The following is a 19,831-nucleotide window of genomic DNA, read 5'->3' on the forward strand; positions in this document are numbered from 1 at the left end:
TTGTAATATTTCAAGTATAGTTCGTGTCTAATAAATTCATTATGTCTACATCTTAGCTGGCTACATAGCCGTCTTTGTATCCAAGATAATTGTGTAGTCTAGAGTAATTGTCGAGGTTACCTAGCCAGTTAGAGGTTACCTAGCCAGCTACACTTTCAAACAAAGTCAACAACGCAGCCACTGCTAGCTAGCCTATTTCACCAGCCAGCAGTACTATATCATTTTAGTCAATAAGATTTTTTGCAACGTAAGCTTAACTTTCTGAACATTCGAGACGTGTAGTCCATTTGTCATTCCAATCTCCTTTGCATTAGCGTAGCCTCTTCTGTAGCCTGTCAACTATGTGTCTGTCTATCCCTGTTCTCTCCTCTCTGCACAGACCATACAAACGCTTCACACCGCGTGGCCACTGCTACTCTAACCTGGTGGTCCCAGCGCGCACGACCCACGTGGAGTTCCAGGTCTCAGGCAGCCTCTGGAACTGCCGATCTGCGGCCAACAAGGCAGAGTTCATCTCAGCCTATGCTTCCCTCCAGTCCCTCGACTTCTTGGCACTGACGGAAACATGGATTACCACTGATAACACTGCTACTCCTACTGCTCTCTCCTCGTCTGCCCACGTGTTCTCGCACACCCCGAGAGCTTCTGGTCAGCGGGGTGGTGGCACTGGGATCCTCATCTCTCCCAAGTGGACATTCTCTCTTTCTCCCCTGACCCATCTGTCTATCGCCTCCTTTGAATTCCATGCTGTCACAGTTACCAGCCCTTTCAAGCTTAACATCCTTATCATTTATCGCCCTCCAGGATCCCTTGGAGAGTTCATCAATGAGCTTGACGCCCTGATAAGTTCCTTTCCTGAGGCTGGCTCACCTCTCACAGTTCTGGGTGACTTTAACCTCCCCACGTCTACCTTTGACTCATTCCTCTCTGCCTCCTTCTTTCCACTCCTCTCCTCTTTTGACCTCACCCTCTCACCTTCCCCCCCTACTCACAAGGCAGGCAATACGCTTGACCTCATCTTTACTAGATGCTGTTCTTCCACTAATCTCATTGCAACTCCCCTCCAAGTCTCCGACCACTACCTTGTATCCTTTTCCCTCTCGCTCTCATCCAACACTTCCCACACTGCCCCTACTCGGATGGTTTCGCGCCGTCCCAACCTTCGCTCTCTCTCCCCCGCTACTCTCTCCTCTTCCATCCTATCATCTCTTCCCTCTGCTCAAACCTTCTCCAACCTATCTCCTGATTCTGCCTCCTCAACCCTCCTCTCCTCCCTTTCTGCATCCTTTGACTCTCTATGTCCCCTATCCTCCAGGCCGGCTCGGTCCTCCCCTCCTGCTCCGTGGCTCGACGACTCATTGCGAGCTCACAGAACAGGGCTCCGGGCAGCCGAGCGGAAATGGAGGAAAACTCGCCTCCCTGCGGACCTGGCATCCTTTCACTCCCTCCTCTCTACATTCTCCTCTTCTGTCTCTGCTGCTAAAGCCAATTTCTACCACTCTAAATTCCAAGCATCTGCCTCTAACCCTAGGAAGCTCTTTGCCACCTTCTCCTCCCTCCTGAATCCTCCTCCCCCTCCTCCCCCCTCCTCCCTCTCTGCTGATGACTTCGTCAACCATTTTGAAAAGAAGGTCGACGACATCCGATCCTCGTTTGCTAAGTCAAACGACACCGCTGGTTCTGCTCACACTGCCCTACCCTGTGCTTTGACCTCTTTCTCCCCTCTCTCTCCAGATGAAATCTCGCGTCTTGTGACGGCCGGCCGCCCAACAACCTGCCCGCTTGACCCTATCCCCTCCTCTCTTCTCCAGACCATTTCCGGAGACCTTCTCCCTTACCTCACCTCGCTCATCAACTCATCCTTGACCGCTGGCTACGTCCCTTCCGTCTTCAAGAGAGCGAGAGTTGCACCCCTTCTGAAAAAACCTACACTCGATCCCTCCGATGTCAACAACTACAGACCAGTATTCCTTCTTTCTTTTCTCTCCAAAACTCTTGAACGTGCCGTCCTTGGCCAGCTCTCCTGCTATCTCTCTCAGAATGACCTTCTTGATCCAAATCAGTCAGGTTTCAAGACTAGTCATTCAACTGAGACTGCTCTTCTCACGGAGTGTCACGGAGGCGCTCCGCACTGCTAAAGCTAACTCTCTCTCCTCTGCTCTCATCCTTCTAGACCTATCGGCTGCCTTTGATACTGTGAGCCATCAGATCCTCCTCTCCACCCTCTCCGAGCTGGGCATCTCCGGCGCGGCCCACGCTTGGATTGCGTCCTACCTGACAGGTCGCTCCTACCAAGTGGCGTGGCGAGAATCTGTCTCCGCACCACGTGCTCTCACCACTGGTGTCCCCCAGGGCTCTGTTCTAGGCCCTCTCCTATTCTCGCTATACACCAAGTCACTTGGCTCTGTCATATCCTCACATGGTCTCTCCTATCATTGCTATGCAGACGACACACAATTAATCTTCTCCTTTCCCCCCTCTGATAACCAGGTGGTGAATCGCATCTCTGCATGTCTGGCAGACATATCAGTGTGGATGACGGATCACCACCTCAAGCTGAACCTCGGCAAGACGGAGCTGCTCTTCCTCCCGGGGAAGGACTGCCCGTTCCATGATCTCGCCATCACGGTTGACAACTCCATTGTGTCCTCCTCCCAGAGTGCTAAGAACCTTGGCGTGATCCTGGACAACACCCTGTCGTTCTCAACTAACATCAAGGCGGTGACCCGTTCCTGTAGGTTCATGCTCTACAACATTCGCAGAGTACGACCCTGCCTCACGCAGGAAGCGGCGCAGGTCCTAATCCAGGCACTTGTCATCTCCCGTCTGGATTACTGCAACTCGCTGTTGGCTGGGCTCCCTGCCTGTGCCATTAAACCCCTACAACTCATCCAGAACGCCGCAGCCCGTCTGGTGTTCAACTTTCCCAAGTTCTCTCACGTCACCCCGCTCCTCCGCTCTCTCCACTGGCTTCCAGTTGAAGCTCGCATCCGCTACAAGACCATGGTGCTTGCCTACGGAGCTGTGAGGGGAACGGCACCTCCGTACCTTCAGGCTCTGATCAGGCCCTACACCCAAACAAGGGCACTGCGTTCATCCACCTCTGGCCTGCTCGCCTCCCTACCTCTGAGGAAGTACAGTTCCCGCTCAGCCCAGTCAAAACTGTTCGCTGCTCTGGCACCCCAATGGTGGAACAAACTCCCTTACGACGCCAGGTCAGCGGAGTCAATCACCACCTTTCGGAGACACCTGAAACCCCACCTCTTTAAGGAATACCTAGGATAGGATAAAGTAATCCTTTCTAACCCCCCCCCCTTAAAAGAGTTAGATGCACTATTGTAAAGTGGTTGTTCCACTGGATATCATAAGGTGAATGCACCAATTTGTAAGTCGCTCTGGATAAGAGCGTCTGCTAAATGACTTAAATGTAAATGTAATGTAAATGTACATACCTCGCTGCACATTGGTCTTCCGATCCCTCTCTCCTCTCCTCGTCCGAGGAGGAGGAAGAGTACGACATTCGTTACACTTACTTCATAAGAAGGCTTCATGAAGCATTGCATGTTTGTGTTAGTTAACAGAGAAATAAAAAAGCATGTCAACTTCATATGCATCATCTCCAGCATCGCTCCAACATCAACATATGTGAAAACAGCACATTTCTATGTTTTGTAGTGAAAAAGATAGAGGACGACAAGTGTCACCGCCATCATCTGGTGTGCATCATGATTTTTACTAACTATGAGAAAGCACTTTGCCTGCTCATAGTGGATTAAAAGAGTAAAGTCCCCGATCTGTTTATTTGAATTGTTTTTTTAGGCAATTTGCTTAATGAATCAGTCCCTGTAAAGCCTATTAACTTCCTGACGGTTTTGTTTGAGATCCCCAGTTATTTATTCTTTAACCTGTCTAGGATCAGCGTGGCGCTAGCGGCACACCCCCCCCCCCCCCCACTGAAAAACCAGTGCCGCGAAATTCAAAAAAAATATTTTTTTTAAATATTTAACTTTCACACATTAAAGTCCAATACAGCTAATGAAAGACACAGATCTTGTGAATCCAGTCAACTTGTCCGATTTTTAAAATGTTTTACAGGGAAGACACAATATGTAAAGATGTACATCTATTACCTAAAAACACATTAGCATAATCCACCATCTTTTATTTGTCCACCAACACCAGTAGCCATCACCAATTCGGCTAAACTAAGATATTTATAGCCCCTAACCAACAAAAAAACTCATTAGATGACAGTCTGATAACATATTTATGGTATGGGATAGGTTTTGTTAGAAAAAAGTGCATATTTCAGGTAGATGGCATAGGTTACAATTGCACCCACCGTCACAAATGGAATAGAAAAACTACTTAGAGCAACGTGTTTACCTACTTACTAATCATCAAACATTTCGTAAAAATACACAGCATACACGAATCGAAAGACACAGATCCTGTGAATACAGACAATATTTGAGATTTTCTAAGTGTCTTACAGCGAAAACACAATAAATCGTTATATTAGCATAGCACATAGCACATAGCAGCCCAGCATTGATTCTAGCCAAAGTGAGCGATAAAAGTCAACATCGCCAAAAGATATTAATTTTTTCACTAACCTTCTCAGAATTCTTCCGATGACACTCCTGTAACATCATATTACACATTCCATATAGAGTTTGATCGCAAATGTTTATATTTAGCCACCAAAATCATGGTTAGACAATGTGAAATGTAGACAAGCTGGTCAGAAAAAGTCCTTGCGCCACTTAGACAGTGATCTACTCTTATACATAAATACTCATAAACGTGACTAAAAAATATAAGGTGGACAGGGATTGATAGACAATTTAATTCTTAATACAATTGCGGAATAACATTTTTTAATTTATCCTTACTTTTCAATACAGTTTGCGCCAAGCGAAGCTACGTCAAAAAACATGGCATCCTAAGCCACTAAAATGTTTCGACAGAAACACGATTTATCATAATAAAAATGTCCTACCTTGAGCTGTTCTTCCATCAGTATCTTGGGCAAAGGATCCTTTCTTGGGAGCAATCGTCTTTTGGTGGAAAGCTGTCCTCTTGCCATGTAGAAATGCCAACTGCGTTCGGGATGAACTGAAAAGCGTGCCCAACTATTCACATCGTTGCAAAAATAAATGTCCCAAAATCGCACTAAACGGATATAAATTGCTATAAAACGCTTTAAATTAACTACCTTATGATGTTTTTAACTCCTATAACGAGTGAAAAGATGACCGGAGAAATATAACAGGCTAAACTAACGCTTGGAACAGGAGCGGGTCGGTGTCCAGCACGCGCGTTACGCAGCAAGGAAAGACTTGCTAGCTACAGGGTTTTTTGATTTATAGGGCCTGTGAACGCGCAATCGACCCCATTGGAATCGTCATCACGTAAAGGCATCCAGGGGAAGACGTAAGAAGTGTCCGTATAGTCATAGCAATATCAGTGCCGTTTTAACTGACTTCAGAACAGTGGCCAACATTTATGAAATCTGAATCCATGTCAGGGAAATTGCTGTAGAATGGGCTCTGTTCCACTTAGACAAAATTTCAACTCCTATAGAAACTATAGACTGTTTTCTATCCAATAATAATAATAATATGCATATTGTACGATCAAGGATTTTGTGGGAAGCCGTTTCAAAAATTACCCAATTAGCATAAATAGTCTAAACAGCGCCCCCATCCCCAACAGGTTAATTTAATCTTTTTATTTTGGGGGTAGATCAGCTTTAATATTACAGATAGATTGTAGCTTCAATCAATGTAATTGTCTGCATCATTTCTAATCCCCCATATACAGTTGAAGTCAGAGGTTTACATACACCTTAGCCAAATACATTTAAACTCAGTTTTTCACAATTCCTGACATTTAATCCAAGTAAAAATTCCCTGTCTTAGGTCAGCTAGGATCCCCAATTTATTTTAAGAATGTGAAATGTCAGAATAATAGTAGAGAGATGTATTTATTTTAGCTTTTATTTCTTTCATCACATTCCCAGTGGGTCAGAAGTTTACATACACTCAATTAGTATTTGGTAGCATTGCCTTTAAATTGATTAACTTGGGTCAAACGCTTCGGGTAGCCTTCCACAAGCTACCCACAATAAGTTGGGTGAATTTTGGCCCATTCCTCCTGACAGAGCTGGTGTAACTGAGTCAAGTGTGTAGGCCTCCTTGCACGCACACACTTTTTCAGTTCTGCCAACAAATGTGCTATAGGGTTGAGGTCAGGGCTTTGTGATGGTCACTCCATTACCTTGCCTTTGTTGTCCTTAAGCCATTTTGCCACAACTTTGGAAATATGCTTGGGGTCATTGTCCAGTTGGAAGACCCATTTGCGACCAAGCTTTAACTTCCTGACTGATGTCTTGAGATGTTGCTTCAATACATCCACATAATTTTCCTACCTCATGATGCCATCTATTTTGGGAAGTGCACCAGTCCTTCCTGCAGCAAAGCACCCCTACAACATGATGCAGCCACCCGCGTCCTTCACGGTTGGGATGGTGTTCTTCGGCTTGCAAGCATCCCCCTTTTTCCTCCAAACATAACGATGGTCATTATGGCCAAACAGTTCTATTTTTGTTTCTTCAGACCAGAGGACATTTCTCCAAAAAGTACGATCTTTGTCCCCATGTGCAGTTGCAAACCATAGTCTGGCTTTTTTATGGCGGTTTTGGAGCAGTGACTTTTTCCTTGCTGAGCGGCCTTTCAGGTTATGTTGATATAGGACTCGATTTACTGTGGATATAGATACTTTTGTACCTGTTTCCTCCAGCATCTTCACAAGGTCCTTTGCTGTTGTTCTGGGATTGATTTGTGCTTTTCGCACCAAAGTACGTTCATCTCCAGGGGACCGAACGCATCTCCTTCCTGAGCGTTATGACGGCTGTGTGGTCCCATGGTGTTTATAGTTGTGTACTATTGATTGTACAGATGAACGTGGTACCTTCAGGAGTTTGGAAATTGCTCCCAAGGATGAACCAGACTTGTGGAGGTCTACAATTTTTTTCTGCGGTCTTGGTGGTTTCTTTTGATTTTCCCATGATGTCAAGCAAAGAAGCACTGAGTTTGAAGGTAGGCCTTGAAATACATCCACAGGTACACCTCCAATTGACTCAAATTGTGTCAATTAGCCTATCAGAAATTTCTAAAGCCATGACATCATTTTCTGGAATTTTCCAAGCTGTTTAAAGGCACAGCCAACTTAGTGTATGTAAACTTCTGACCCATTGGAATTGTGATATGGTGAATTATAAGTGATATAACCTGTCTGTAAACAATTGTTGGAAAGATTACTTGTGTCATGCACAAAGTAGATAACTTTGTAAGTGCTAACCGACTTGCCAAAACTATAGTTTGTTAACAAGACATTTGTGGAGTGGTTGAAAAACGAGTTTTAATGACTACAACCTAAGTGCATCTATACTTCCGACTTCAAATGTATGTATGTATGTACAGTATATACCAAAATATGTGGAAACCCCTTCAAATTAGTGGATTCGGTTATTTGAGCACACAGCCATGCAATCTCCATGAACAAATATTGGCAGTAAAATGGCCTTACTGAAGTGACTTTCAACGTGGCACCGTTATAGGATGCCACCTTTCCAACAAGTCAGTTAATCAAATTTGCCCTGGTCAACTGTAATTACTGTTATTGTGAAGTGGAAACGTCTAGGAGCACAACAGAACGGCACCGCCAAGTGCTGAAGCGCGCAGCGCGTAAAAATTGCCATTCCTCGGTTGGAGCACTCACTACAGAGTTCCAAACTGCCTCTGGAAGCAACTTCAGCACAAGAACTGTTCATCTTTGAATCAGACTTGTTCCTTTAAATTCGGGGTGTAGCCATGAGCTCCCCTTTTGTCCCCAACTATGTGAAACCGGAATGTGGGACAATTTGAGGAAGCACTCATTTACAAAACATAGACACACCACCTACTTTCTAAAATCATCCTATGGAAGAGATACATAGATGATGTCTTTGTGCTCTGGGAAGGACGTCAGCAGGAACTAAATGAATTACAAATTCTGGTGAACGAGTGCTCTGAATATCTCAAATTCACCATGCAGATTGATGAGATAAAACTAAATTACCTGGACTTATTGATCATCAACGATAATTGATGCATTACATACAGATTCATACACAAAGCCCACGGACCGCAATACCCTGCTACGTGCTAATTGTATGCATCCCCTTCCCTAATGGTCTACCATATAGCCAGATATGCAGGTTTAAACGAATCGGTGGCCACCAGTCAGATTTTGACAGCAATAATAAGAAAATTACAGAAATTCAAAATGAGAGGCTATGAAGACAAACTCTTAATGCTGCAAAGGTGAAAATATCTCAGAAGTCAAGAGAGGAACTGCTCAAAATTAAACCAAAGAAGAAAAACAACACAACAGTGTTTTGCACAAAGTACACCAAGTGTTTGGAGAAAATGAAAGCAATCCTGAAAAAGCACTGGCATATTCTGCAATCAGACAAAAAAAAATCATAACTCTTCAAGGAGCCCCCACTGGTGGTCTATAAGCGTGGTTGCAATATTGGGGATAGATTGGTTAGATCTGACCTGGCCACTCAGACACTCTTCACACCCATTCCAAATGGGAACTACAAATGTAGCTCATACACACAGTGCAATAGCACTACAAAAAGATCCTTCTTCAGACACCCACATACGGGTCGAAAAATCCCTGTTAGGGGCATCCTTTCATGCAAGACAAAGGGAGTAATCTATCTCATCATCTGTACATGTGGGAAAGCCTACGTAGTACAAACAAAAAGACAATTAAACAACGCAGAGCTGAACACCACAGCTCAATCAGGTGTAAGATCACTGACTATCCAGTAGCAGCTCACTTTGTTGAAGCTAACAATCCCATCTCCTCCTCAGATACACAATAGCATTGAGATCCTACTACTACAGAGGGAGGCCTACTTGATATCCTATTTAAAAACATTGACCCCTAGTGGTCTGAATATTGACTTTGATCTCTGGCCCTTTGTATGACCAATTGTATTTTCTGTGATTACGTCTTGTAAATGAATGTATTCTTTCTACAGCTCATCAGAGTACACCCGTATGTTCACCTTGTTGATGATGCTTATTATGCATTATGGTTGAACCAAAAGATTAAATGTAAGATATTTTTGAATGAAATTGGAAATACTTAATAAGTGAAATTAAATTAAACAATAATGTATGTTGATGCTAATGTTATGCTAATGATAACAGTTCCGGTGAAGGGAAAGCCTAAGATCACCATACGCAATGCCAAGCGTCGGCTGGAGAGGTGTAAAGATCGCCACCATTGGACTCTGGAGCAGTGGAAACGCATTCTCTGCAGTGATGAATCACGCTTCACCATCTGGACGAATCTGGATGTGGTGGATGCCAGAAGAACGCTACCTGCCCCAATGCATAGTGCCAACTGTAAAGTCTGGTGGTGGAGGAATAATGGTCTGGGGCTCTTTCATGGTTCGGGCTAGGCCCCTTAGTTCCGGTGAAGGGAAATCTTAACGCTACAGCATACAAATACATTCTAGATGATTCTGTGCTTCCAATTTGTGGCAACAGTTTGGGGAAGGCCCTTTCCTGTTTTAGCATAACAATGCCCCCGTGCACAAAGCGAAGTCCATACAGAAATACACCGCTCAAAAAAATAAAGGGAACACTTAAACAACACAATGTAACTCCAAGTCAATCACACTTCTGTGAAATCAAACTGTCCACTTAGGAAGCAACACTGATTGACAATAAATTTCACATGCTGTTGTGCAAATGGAATAGACAAAAGGTGGAAATTATAGGCAATTAGCAAGACACCCCCAATAAAGGAGTGGTTCTGCAGGTGGTGACCACAGACAACTTCTCAGTTCCTATGCTTCCTGGCTGATGTTTTGGTCACTTTGAATGCTGGCGGTGCTCTCACTCTAGTGGTAGCATGAGACGGAGACTACAACCCACACAAGTGGCTCAGGTAGTGCAGCTCATCCAGGATGGCACATCAATGCGAGCTGTGGCAAGAAGGTTTGCTGTAACTGTCAGCGTAGTGTCCAGAGCATGGAGGCGCTACCAGGAGACAGGCCAGTACATCAGGAGACGTGGAGGAGGCCGTAGGAGGGCAACAACCCAGCAGCAGGACCACTACCTCTGCCTTTGTGCAAGGAGGAGCACTGCCAGCGCCCTGCAAAATGACCTCCAGCAGGCCACAAATGTGCATGTGTCTGCTCAAACGGTCAGAAACAGACTCCATGAGGGCCCGACGTCCACAGGTGGGGGTTGTGCTTACAGCCCAACACCGTGCAGGACGTTTGGCATTTGCCAGAGAACACCAAGATTGGCAAATTCGCCACTGGCGCCCTGTGCTCTTCACAGATGAAAGCAGGTTCACACTGAGCACATGAGCACATGTGACAGACGTGACAGAGTCTGGAGACGCCGTGGAGAACGTTCTGCTGCCTGCAACAACCTCCAGCATGACCGGTTTGGCGATGGGTCAGTCATGGTGTGGGGTGGCATTTCTTTGTGGGGCCGCACAGCCCTCCAGGTGCTCGCCAGAGGTAGCCTGACTGCCAATAGGTACCGAGATGAGATCCTCAGACCCCTTGTGAGACCATATGCTGACACATGCACATTTGTGGCCTGCTGGAGGTCATTTTGCAGGGCTCTGGCAGTGCACCTCCTTGCAAAAAGGCGGAGGTAGCGGTCCTGCTGCTGGGTTGTTGCCCTCCTACGGCCTCCTCCACGTCTCCTGATGTACTGGCCTGTCTCCTGGTAGCGCCTCCATGCTCTGGACACTACGCTGACAGACACAGCAAACCTTTTTGCCACAGCTCGCATTGATGTGCCATCCTGGATGAACTGCACTACCTGAGCCCCTTGTGTGGGTTGTAGACTCCGTCTCATGCTACGACTAGAGTGAGAGCACCGCCAGCATTCAAAAGTGACCAAAACATCAGCCAGGAAGCATAGGAACTGAGAAGTGGTCTGTGGTCACCACCTGCAGAATCACTCCTTTTTTGGGGGTGTCTTGCTAATTGCCTCTAATTTCCACCTTTTGTCTATTCCGTTTGCACAACAGCATGTGAAATTTATTGTCAATCAGTGTTGCTTCCTAAGTGGACAGTTTGATTTCACAGAAGTGTGATTGACTTGGAGTTACATTGTGTTGTTTAAGTGTTCCCTTTATTTTTTTGAGCAGTGTAGTTTGTCGAGATCGGTGTGGAAGAAATTGACTGGCCTGCACAGAGCCTTGACCTCATCCCCATCGGACACCTTTGGGATGAGTTGGAATGCCAACTGAGAGCCAGGCCTAATCAACCAATATCAGTACCTGACCTCACCTACGCTCTTGTGTCTGAATGGAAACAAATCCCTGCAGCAATGTACCAACATCTAGTGGAAAGCCTTCCCAGAAGAGTGGATGCTGTTATAGCAGCAAAGGGGGGACCGACTCCATATTAATGCCCATGATTTTGAAATGAGATGTTCGAAGAGCAGGTGTCCACATACTTTTGGTAATGCAGTGTACTAACATGATTTACAAAATATTTAAGACCCTATTCAGTATTTTTTTCATGAATAGCCTGTTCATAGCATATGAAAAAGTCATATTTTCATACTTTATCATATTTGTACTATTTGCTAGTAAAGTGGTGAAAAGTGAATACATCTCAAAACTAAATTAACCTGAAATGTGAAGATCAGATCAGAGCTAGGTATTGTTCATGGCCCTCTTTAGGAAATTATCTTATCCAGGCATAGCCAAACAGGTTTGAGCCTTTATTCTGAACAGGTTCAAATCACTTGATGCTGACCAAGAAGACAAGTGTTTCCTACATCACCCAGAAACACTTTTGTTTCATCTGGTCTCTATCTTTTTTTATTACAAAACATAGAGTGCAGTCATTTTCACGTGTTGATGTTGGGGTGGTGCTGGAAATGATGAATATGAAGTAGAAAAATTGCGACATTTCAATTGAATTAAAGTAGGAATAAATAAGACTGTTGTTTTTCTCCTTAGAACCCCCCGTGACCATCATCGGCAACTCGGGTAACCCAGAGCATCATAGCCTGGTAGCAGGCGACAAACTCATCTTGGAGTGCGAGATATCTTGTCCGAATGCCACTGTCCAGTGGCTCTGGAATGGAAAGTTACTGAGTTCAGACGCTCGCACTCACATAGACAGTGACGGTGCCACCAGGAAACTTGTTTTGTCAGAACTTCAGCCCTCGGACTCTGGAGAGTACATATTGGATGCCATCAATGACAAAATGGTAACCATAGTTGAGGTCCAAGGTAAAAGTGTTTACATTTCCAATGCATGTAATAAATTACAAAAAACATACCTATGCTATTGACATGACAGAAACATAAAAGTCACAAGAGAGGCCATGTTCAAATTATGTTTTACTCCTCAGAGCCCCCAGTCAAGTTTGTGAACAAACAAGCCAGAACCACCATCTCTGGCTACGAAAATGAAAGTGTGACACTGTGTGCCATGGTGAACCGGGAGCAAGCCTATGTGCGATGGCTTAAAGATGGTGAACTATTGAATGGGGATAATATTCACATCGCCAGTGCGGGTAAAATGCACACCCTCACCATCAACCCCCTGAAACTATCAGATAGTGGAGGGTTCGTCTGTAACATCAACACGGACGAAATGCATTTCATTGTCCAGGTCAAAGGTAAGAACAGGATTTTTTGGGACAAAATGCCTAAGAATAAGGTTTAACATAGTTAAACACAGTATTTATGCTGCCATAACTGGAAAACGGATTACTGAACTTGTTTTCCTAGAAATGAAAGTGAAATTCTCCAGACCTCTGGAGAATATCGTAGCCCTGAAGGACAGTACCCTTACCCTGAGGTGTGAGGTCAACAAACCTAAAGGAGATGTTCAGTGGCTCAAAGATGGCCAGGAGATTAAGCCCAGCCGTCGACATACGATAAGGGCACAGGGTCGGGAGCGAAGCATCACTATCCACCAGCTAATGCTAGACAATGCTGGGGAATATGCCTGTGAATCCACAGACGATAGGACTTTTGCCACCGTCGGTGTAGAAAGTAAGGATATGGGCAGTTATGTTTATGCTAATATTTGAAATAACTAAATTAACATTATTGGGTGATAATCATGTCAATCAAACTCTGTTTTTAATGTCAGCGCAAGTCTAATGCCATGCACATGTGCTATCTAATGTGCTCATGTGCTATCGGAATTATCAGATGCTCCTAGTTCCCAGTGGGAAATTTCACTTGAATGACCCTCCAAATTGATATTACAAGTGGGAAACGGAGAAAATGTTGTTACCTGACATTTCACCACTGACCTTTTTTTTAACCTATTCAACCAAAAGATTACAACAAATTAGTTTTTGACCATTACAACCTCATCGATGTGGATAATGTAGCTAATCTGAACATATTGTCAATGTTAAACAAGCTAGCTAACTTTATTATAAGCAATGTTAGCAAACTTATCAAGCTAGCTAAAACGTTATTGGTTGAAGAATTGCTACGACTCCAAAAGCACTTGAACACAATCATGTCGGAGTAACCACTTTCCAGTTTCCTATATCCAACGAGCACGTGAAGCCAGCATGACTCACATTATGTAAAAGGCTCAGTGAAGTTAAAAAGTGTGATTTTTTTCCTATGTTTAATATACAGTACCAGTCAAAAGTTTGGACACACATACTCATTCAAGGGTTTTTCTTTATTTGTACTATTTCCAACCTGGTATAATAATAGTGAAGACATGAAAACTATGAAATAACACATATGGAATCATGTAGTAACCAAATAACGGTTAAACAAATCAAAATATATTTTATATTTGAGATTCTTCAAAGTAGCCAGCCTTTGCCTTGATGACAGCTTTGCAGACTCTTGGCATTCTCTCAACCAACTTCACCTGGAATGCTTTTCCAACAGTCTTGAAGGAGTTCCCACATATGCTGAGCACTTGTTGGCTGATTTTCTTTCACTCTGCGGTCTTACTCATCCCAAACCATCTCAATTGGGTTGAGGTCGGGTGATTGTGGAGGCCATGTCATCTGATGCAGCACTCCATCACTCTCTTTCTTGGTCAAATAGCCCTTAAACAGCCTGGAGGTGTGTTGTGTCATTGTCCTGTTGAAAAACAAATGATAGTCCCACTAAATGCAAAGCAGATGGGATGGCGTATCGCTGCAGAATGCTGTGGTAGCCATGCTGGTTAAGTGTGCCTTGAATTCTAAATGAATCACAGACAGTCTCACCAACAAAGCACCCCCACACCATCACATCTCCTCCTCTTCCATGCTTCACAGTGGGAACCACACATGCGGAGATCATCTGTTCACCTACTCTGCGTCTCACAAAGACACAGCGGTTGGAACCAAAAATCTCAAATCTGGACTCATCAGACCAAAGGACAGATTTCCACCGGTCTAATATCCATTGCTCGTGTTTCTTGGCCAAAGAAAGTCTCTTCTTCTTATTGGTGTACTTTAGTAGTTGTTTCTTTGCAGCAATCGACCATGAAGGCCTGATTCATGCAGTCTCCTCTGAACAGTTGATGTTGAGACGTGTCTGTTACTTGAACTCTGTGAAGCATTTATTTAGGTGCAATTTCTGAGGCTGGCAACTCTAATGAACGTATCCTCTGCAGCAAAGGTAACTCTGGGTCTTCTTTTCCTGTGGTGGTCCTCATGAGAGCCTGTTTCATTATAGCGCTTCATGGTTTTTGCGACTGAACTTGAAGAAACTTTCAAAGTTCTTGACATTTTCTGGATTGACTGACCTTCATATCTTCAAGAAATGATGGACTTTCATTTTTCTATGCTTATTTGAGCTGTTCTTGCCATTATATGGACTTTGTATCTTACCAAATAGGGCTATCTTCTGTATACCACCCCCACCTTGTCACAACACAACTGATTGGCTCAAACGCATCAAGATGGAAAGAAATTCCACAAATTAACTTTTAACAAGACACACCTGTAAATTGAAATGCATTACAGGTGACTACCTCAGGAAGCTGGTTGAGAGAATGCCAAGTATGTGAAATGCTGTCATCAAGGCTACTTTGAAGAATCTCAAATATAAAATATAATTTGATTTGTTTAACACTTTTTTGGTTACTACATGATTCCATATGTGTTATTTCATAGTGTTGATGTCTATTATTCTACAATGCACAAAATAGTAAAAATAAAGAAAAACCTTTGAAAGACTAGGTGTGTCTAAACTTTTGACTGGTAATGTATATATATATTTCCACACTATGAGGTTGGAATAATACTGTGAAATTGTGAAAATTTTGACAATGCCCCTTTAGTGTAAGAGCTGTTTAAAAAGGCTGCCTGAAATGTTTTTGTGGGATGTAGTTTTGACCTTCCATGGTGATATTTTTGTAATTTTACATTTTGTTATTAGGGTCCCCATTAGCTAACGCCATCACGCTAACTAATCTTCCTGGGGTCCAACACCATTACAATTACAAACAACCACAATCAAGACTTCACAAACATTCAACATTTAGACAATACAGATCATTAAAATACAGTAAATTAGGTCATAGACCAATAAGAAAGAGCGTTCCAAACTTCTCTGCCAATAACAGCTAATTTTCAGTTTTCCCCTCCACACTCAGACTACACCCAGACAGTCCTAGCAAAATTCTTGCTTGAGAAATTGCCATTTGCTAAGATGCTATTTTTGTTAATATTTTAAACCTTTTTAATTGTAAACAATCGCAGTAAAGTACTTAATTGTTACCCAGAAATTATTTGATACTGAGATAAAAAAAAAGCTGCATTTGGACCTTAAACTCTCAATGGGACAAATCCTTTGAGAGTAAACACATTTCCAAGCAAGGCTTTGCAACAAATTACTTTTGTACAGTTTTCATACCACCCATTGACCTCTCATTGCATGATTTACGCAAAAGTTGTGTGAGTTAAGCGCATGGATCTCATGTTAGGATTTGGAACAATGATACAGTGTCTCAATGATATTCATTGCAAATCGACCCTGTGTGTCGTTATTCTAATTCATTTTCATGTTCTATCCCTTAGTGCCTCCACCTATTGTCGAGTTTATCGCAGAGCTACACAATATCACTGTACTGGAGGGGGAAGATGCTACATTTAAGTGTGTGGTTTCGCCAGAGGACACACAGCTAGTGTGGAGCCTGAACGGTCGGCCTTTAACTCCAAATGAGAGGTTTGTCATTTCAAGTAATGGACTGTGCCACACGCTGTGCATTCACAACTCCCAGGTCTCAGACTGCGCCACGGTGACTGCCAAGGCAGAAGGGCTGGTGTCTGAGGCAAACCTCCAGGTTCAAGGTGAGATACCATTGGTTAACGTTGTGCTAGCTTGGTACTCAATATATTCTGGTCCAGTTTTAAATGTGCTATATGCAACAATTCCACCTTCAAAATAGACCTAAATATCAATGATATATTTGTAGTAGTAAAGAAAAAAAAATCCCACGCGATAAAAAAAATATTTTGGGATTGCATTCAAAGCTAGTAAAGTTGCTTGTTTTTCCTGGAATGTCAACCTTCAAACAGCAGCATCTTCCTGATTCTCGTTCTTGGAGGTTGAAAACAATGGATGTCTTATTTAAATTATGATGAGATAAGAAAGTATTGCTAAGCTATTTCAGGTTTTTCTAAGCTAACCAGAATGTAAATATCATACAACAAACAGAGCACCTTTAAATTGATAAGTAGCCCCATGACTGTGCTCTTATGATTATATAGTTACAGTGTGACAAGATGTCAATTTCCCTGATTAATTAGGAAATTGAAATTTCCCCCCAAACCTTTTATTTATTGTATTAATTTCCCTTGATTTTCATAGTTGCGCTGTTGACACCGTTGAACAACAGTGTATGTCAATGTTTTAGAGACATTTAATTGTAATCGTCATTCCACATTTGCAATAACTTTATACAACTGTTGATTCCTTGAAGTTTAATAGATCATTTTGAAGTAAGCTTTGGCAAAAAAATGACTTTCCTCATCCTTGCCCTCCCCTTTAAATCTCTTTTTAACTATTGGGGGATTGAGTGCAAGAGTGTGCTCTTGGAAAGCCTCTTTAATGCCACAACATATTTTCAATAAATATTGACCTCTTCAGACAAGCTCAAATTGTTGAAGGGGCGCCTTTGACGACTAGCGCTTAGCAGCGTCTCCTGTTAGAATTCCTAGGGTAACTGACAGAGACAAATGGTGCCGGAGACATGCTACAACACTTAGGAAAGCAGTACTATTAAGAGGATTGAATCGCCTCTCCTTAGCAGAACTTGTGCCACATTTTGGCTTGTTTATCATATCATTTTATTAGAATCTTTATACAGTTATAATGTAGCTTGCAAAGCGCTCTTTTTTCACTTTGTGTATGGCAGTCTGGATATGTAGTTTAATGTCAATTAGAGTTCAAATCTAATACTTGTGTGATACCAGTTGCCTTACACACACACACACACAGTAATTGTGGGTGTATCTGTTCAGAACAACAAGTGTTGTTCACCAAAAACATGGTGCCCGTTGTGGCTGAGCAATTCGGGGAGGCTACCCTGGAGGTGGAGGTGGGTCTCGACTCTGGAGAGGTGCAATGGATGAGGCAGGGTGTAGTCATCCACCCGGGGCCAAAGTTCACCCTGAAGAAAAAGAGCCGGCGACGGAGCCTCACCATCCACAAGCTCTCCCTTTCCGACCGGGGCACCTACAGTTGCGAAACTCTCCACGACCGCACGCAAGCCCAACTCATCGTGGAACGTGAGTGCGCAGGTGTTGTCACTGTTGTTGTTTGTTTACCTCCGTTGCCAGCAACATCGCTTTCGCACGCTGCCTCTGTTGTTGCGTTGTTGCTTTTGGAGCAAAGTCAATAACTGAGTAAGAGTAATTTGAACGATTGGGACCGGGGTGGCACTTGTTCCTCCATGGTGATGGCTGCAAACAGGTGATGTACAGACAGACCGCTAGCCCAGCCCCTGGTTCTCGGGGAGCAGATTTCTGTATTGACACAGGATGACAGGAGCCATAATGATTTCATTAAGCGTGTCAAAGGGGAATCAGATTGGAGGCTAGAAGGAAGTACTCGTGAGGAACTATTTAAGCCCCTTATGCTTGGCTGTGAAGATATAGATGTTATCAGACGAGCACTAGGATTACATTCGCACAAGCACAGCTCTCTGAGAGCATTCTCTTCGCTTACTATTGCAGAGTCGAGCTATGACTAATGGCTGCCATAACCCCAACTGGTCTAATAGAATAGATGTACTGTAGCTCTTTTCTTCTTACTTGTTTTGTGGGTGAATTAGTGCTGTGAGGTGCGGGTGAGAGAGAGCTTGTCTTTTCAGCAACAGCTTGGTTGGGAAGGGGAAAGTCTGAACTTCGGCTGCTGTTGGCACCGTTTATGAATTTGGATCTCCTCTCATTGCATCTAAATTTACGCACTGGCCTTCAAAATCTAGTTTGTTGTCATCAAGTCTAAGAACGGAATGCTTCTTCTCCTTGGAGAATGCATATATGTGTTAGAATAAGTCAAAATGTTGGCAGATTCGAAACAGGCTTTGGTGTAAAGTACTGTTTTTGAATGATAAAAAATACTTGCCTCTTTCCTTCCAACTGCCTACATGTTTTATTTGTCTGTCGGTATCACACATACTGTAACATGACTTCTGTTATAGTGACGCTCTATATGAAAAGGGAAGAAACATTAAAATAAATGCTAAGAAATAGCCTTTGGATTTGGTATTTGTAGAGGGATCATATTGTATGGAATGCTTCTAGAGATGAAATAATACATGAAATAACAGATGATTGAATAAAACAATTCTATAAGGGAAGTTAAAACCATATATATATATATAAAAAAGAAGGTATATCTCGAGTCCCCTTTTTGCCAAGTTCCTCTCTAGGTTCCTTCCTTCTAGAGTTTTTCCTAGCCAATGTGCCACTGCTTCTGCTTCTGCTTGCTCTTTGGGGTCTAGGCCGGGCTACGGTAAAAGCAACTGCTGATATAAAAATGGCATCATCCACATGATTTCTTTGTTTGTCCCTGTCAAACATGCAACGTGTAAATCTGTTGATTTAATTATTGATCAGGGGTAGGCAGCCCTGTTCCTGGAGTACCACAGGTACTGCTGGATTTATTCCAACTAGACACCACACCTGACCAACTGAGCTAATTGATCAGTTCAGTGAGTGTCTGAGGCACTCCAGGACAAGTGTTGCCTACCCCTGTTAATAGATGATTTACATGATTTATATGATTAACTTACTCATTAAGTGATTATTGTTGTTGTTATTATTGCCTTTGGCTACAATACCATTTTCTCCCTACAGCCAGAAAAATTACAATTCGGAGAGGACTCACTGACATCCAAACCATTCAACGTGAAACGGCATCCTTCGAGGTGGAGCTGTCGCACAGCAATGTAGAAGCCACTTGGCTAAAGGATGGGAACCAGCTAAAGCCCAACAACCACTGGCGCATGAGTGCCAAAGGGTGTGTCCACAGCCTCACCATCTCCAACCTCTCCTTGGACGACACAGGCACATTTGTGTTATCTGCGGAAAATGTGAAATCATCTGCAAGGCTCATTGTTAAAGGTAGGGCACGGCCATAGATGGTCAGACAGCAACAGTGCACTCGTTTGCTGTCAGAGTGGACAGCCTGGCCTCATTCAGTGTACACAAACAGCAGTGTCTTTCTGGTTTCAGCATCGGTTCTCAAAATAACAATGATTTTATGTCATTACGCTTTTTCTACATCAAATGCAATT

The 19,831-nt window shown here is 43.3% G+C and overlaps 1 protein-coding gene across 1 annotated transcript in view; it reads left to right on the top strand.

Annotated features, from left to right (window-relative positions):
• The window catches only part of LOC129816478 (obscurin-like protein 1), a 79,574-nt gene that overhangs the window by 29,895 nt on the left and 29,848 nt on the right, over nt 1–19,831 (top strand). Inside the window, exons 18-23 of the mRNA XM_055871018.1 lie at nt 12,064–12,339; nt 12,462–12,731; nt 12,844–13,110; nt 16,107–16,379; nt 17,553–17,819; nt 19,392–19,658. Coding sequence (XP_055726993.1) covers nt 12,064–12,339; nt 12,462–12,731; nt 12,844–13,110; nt 16,107–16,379; nt 17,553–17,819; nt 19,392–19,658 — 1,620 coding nt within the window. The remainder of the gene's footprint in view (nt 1–12,063; nt 12,340–12,461; nt 12,732–12,843; nt 13,111–16,106; nt 16,380–17,552; nt 17,820–19,391; nt 19,659–19,831) is intronic.

Source organism: Salvelinus fontinalis, chromosome 19, assembly GCF_029448725.1.
Source record: "Salvelinus fontinalis isolate EN_2023a chromosome 19, ASM2944872v1, whole genome shotgun sequence".
Taxonomy (NCBI): Eukaryota; Metazoa; Chordata; class Actinopteri; order Salmoniformes; family Salmonidae; genus Salvelinus; species Salvelinus fontinalis.